This window comes from Pinus tabuliformis, chromosome 1_1 (genome assembly GCF_031772625.1).
Source record: "Pinus tabuliformis cultivar Carrire ecotype Pingquan chromosome 1_1, CPIR1, whole genome shotgun sequence".
In the NCBI taxonomy this organism is placed as follows: domain Eukaryota; kingdom Viridiplantae; phylum Streptophyta; class Pinopsida; order Pinales; family Pinaceae; genus Pinus; species Pinus tabuliformis.
Window position 1 is genome coordinate 448,354,691 of NC_142297.1, and position 3,100 is coordinate 448,357,790.

General features: G+C 37.5%; 1 protein-coding gene across 1 annotated transcript; it reads left to right on the plus strand.

Moving 5' to 3' along the window:
- The first annotated feature begins 345 nt into the window (after positions 1-345).
- On the plus strand, positions 346-1,813 carry LOC149213666 (uncharacterized). The gene is made up of 2 exons (XM_089390784.1): positions 346-744; positions 1,273-1,813. The coding sequence occupies exon 1, from the start codon at positions 370-372 to the stop codon at positions 709-711; it is 342 nt and encodes a 113-aa protein (XP_089246910.1). The 5' UTR covers positions 346-369; the 3' UTR covers positions 712-744; positions 1,273-1,813.
- The last annotated feature ends 1,287 nt before the right edge of the window (positions 1,814-3,100 follow it).

Consider the following 3,100-nt stretch of genomic DNA (forward strand, 5'->3'; position numbering starts at 1 on the left):
GGGAAGCCTACCCTAATTCGGTTGTGAAACGAATAGTATAGACAACCATCCGTGACGGCTAGACGGTTATACATCATGTTATGTGTAATTATATTTCTCCATTTTTTATAATTATGTAAAATTTATATACGAAAAACTTCAAATCATAACAAACGTAACGTGGAATATACCGTAATATGATGATCGTCATAGAGGGAATCCACAGTTACGTAATCCGAATAGAATAACTGGACTTTATTCGAAGGGAATAAGAAAAAGCATGACAAATTAATCTGGCGTGCTTATTATCTAAGCTATTTATGATTATATATAGGCAACAGGCCGAGCATTGTTTGCAGCAAGATTTGTTTTTAGATTTCTGTGGCAGTTATGGCAGCCAAATCCAAGGCTCGATTCTCTACGGCTCCTGTTCAACACGACAATTCAGAGCAGCAGAGGTCTGGTTGTTGTTCATGGCTGTTTGGTGGGCGGAAATCCAAGGATAGTCATGAGGAAAATCACAATTCTTCGGCTGTCCATAACTTAGTGCCGGCTTCTGCTAACGTTGAAGAACGCTATGAAGCACATTCAGGGAAAGCTACTCACGATGTTAAATCAGCGGCCGAGGACAAAGAGGCGAAGGATTTCATTGAAAGACAGCGGAAGAAAATGGAGATGGAGCGGGAGAAGTCCATGAAGAGGGTGGAAAGCATGCTTAACAGAGGCCTCTGACGAGACGGCATTAAAAACTGAAGGCCCATCATTGTTAGTTTATGGTTTTGTTGTTTGCATGTAGTTAGTTTTCTATATTGTCAGGTTTGATTTCATATCGTAACTACAATATTAGCTCTGTTATGGTTGTAAATTTTCTATATTGTCAGGCTTCATTTCATATCGTAACTACAATATTAGCTCTGTTATGGTTGTAAAATCTTGGTAATATTTGGTATGTTATTATAATTTGGGCAAATGTTGCCAATTGCCCCCCAATTGTTATGGTGATCTGGTGAAGGATATCCCCAAGTTGGAGAAGGATCCGTTGATATTATACCTATAGATCATGGTCTTTTCTTCTCGGAAAATCTAGAGGATCCTTACTTTGAGCGGCTCCATTGGCCTTAGGCTTCTTTTTCTCAGAGGATGAAATTGAATATATTTATAAGTTTGATGCTATCAAGGATGCATAAATACTGAGACGGGAGTTACCCATGATAGGAGAGGCTTGTTTAAGGGTTTTGATTCTGTGCACTATATTCCTAAAAAGAACTGCTGAAACTGGTCTTCGTCTTGCAGAAATCAGTGCAATGATGAATCGTGAGTTTCATGGAGTCGAGGAAGCGATTTATTTGATTGCTGTTAGTCAAGTGATGTGTAGGTTGGAAATTTATCAAGGAATGTCTGTCCTTAAATCTCATGGAGAGGATAATCGTTCAGAACCTTTTTTAGAAGAGGAACATTTGCCTGAACAATTTCAATTTGATATGGATTATGAAGATGATGAGGATTTCAGTTACAAGAACTCTATTATCAGTGGTTGGATTTCAGTTACAAGAACTCTATGATCAGTGGCCGAGGCGTGTGGTGGACGTGGGGTGTGGAATTTTCAATTTAGATTGGAATTAGTCTATCATGATTTCAATATTTTTTCAGTTTCTTGCACTGAAACTAGAGTTTATTTTGCCCATGTTTGCACAGGTTGATTTTCAAGTAGCGGATGCATTAGACCAGCCTTTTCCATATGGGCACTTTGATCTGGTTTGGGCAATGGAGGTGGGGAGCACATGCTGGATAAAGAAAAGGCGGGTTTAAGATTTGTTTGTTGCATTTATTCCTTCTGTAAATTGACATGAGTCTGATTTTAAACATAGTATTTCAAGAACATTTTATAGTACATATTATGCTATTTCAGACATAGGAAGTGATGTCTATGTTTAGATTTGTTTAACAGTTTATGAAAGAGCTGGTCTGAGTAGCCGCTCTTGGTGGTTTGATAATACCGACGACCTGCTGCTAAAGAGACCTCTTGACAGGGAAGTCCTCTCTGCAGCCTAGTAAGCAGGTACATGAATAAGCAACTTTGAGTTGCACTAGGACTAAAAGGCATTATGTCAATTCTTTTCCCATAACGAAATGACTCAAAATATTCGAAGGCCACTTGGGTGGAGGGGTCCTTTAGTTTAGTGACAATATACATGGTTACAGCTAAGCCATATAGGAGACATTAAGCAAATTTCTTATAAGAGATATAAAGCAAAGTAATTGGTCACCTATTGTACTCTGTTTCGAAGGCCCCATGGCACATGCTTAAGAGTTCTTCGTCAAGCACAAAGCAAGGGATCAAGTAGAATTCACAATGTAATGCATCCAAACGTGACTAATCGTCTTTTAGACATTCTTCTTAGAGCTTCCAATAGTTAGCCATTCTTCTTAGAGCTTCCAACAGTTCGTACTCCTTGGCTTCATTTCTATTAGCATCACACCTAAGTAAAGATTCTCTGTATTAGCGCTTAAAAATGTCCTTTATTCTATTCCTATATTTTGTTATCACCCTACTATCCTCCTAATATTTTTAGTTGTGATGATGATGATCCAAGATCTCCTTACTCATGATTACTAGTGATAAGAACACACACCACGAAAGATAGAGACACAGAATGGAAAGAAAGCACTCTATTTATTATTTTGGACTCTCACAGAGCGCTAATATAATATCAAAAACAACACTAATTTCCATATTGGTTTCAGTTGGGTTTTCATTGGTCAATTTAAATATATTAAAATAATAGCTAAATTAACTGCTCTAGTTAAGGGTGGGATCTAGCGGCCTTGAATTAGTGAAGAAATAGGTAACTAGCTATGAATAGGCTTCAAGGGTCATTATACATGGTTCTCTCAAAAACTTGTTTTTATCTTACGCGTTGAAAACATTTTTTTTTATGGTCATTGTCCTTGGTAGCAACTTTGCTAATTTTAGTCCCTTTGACATTATAACTCTTAAAACTGAAAGTGAAACTTGAGTTGTCAATACACTTGGGATTTCAAATAACCATTGTAGTAAAGATAACTAGCTGGACACTAACAAAATCCTGCACTAAAATAGATTGTCTAGATCTACTGGTGA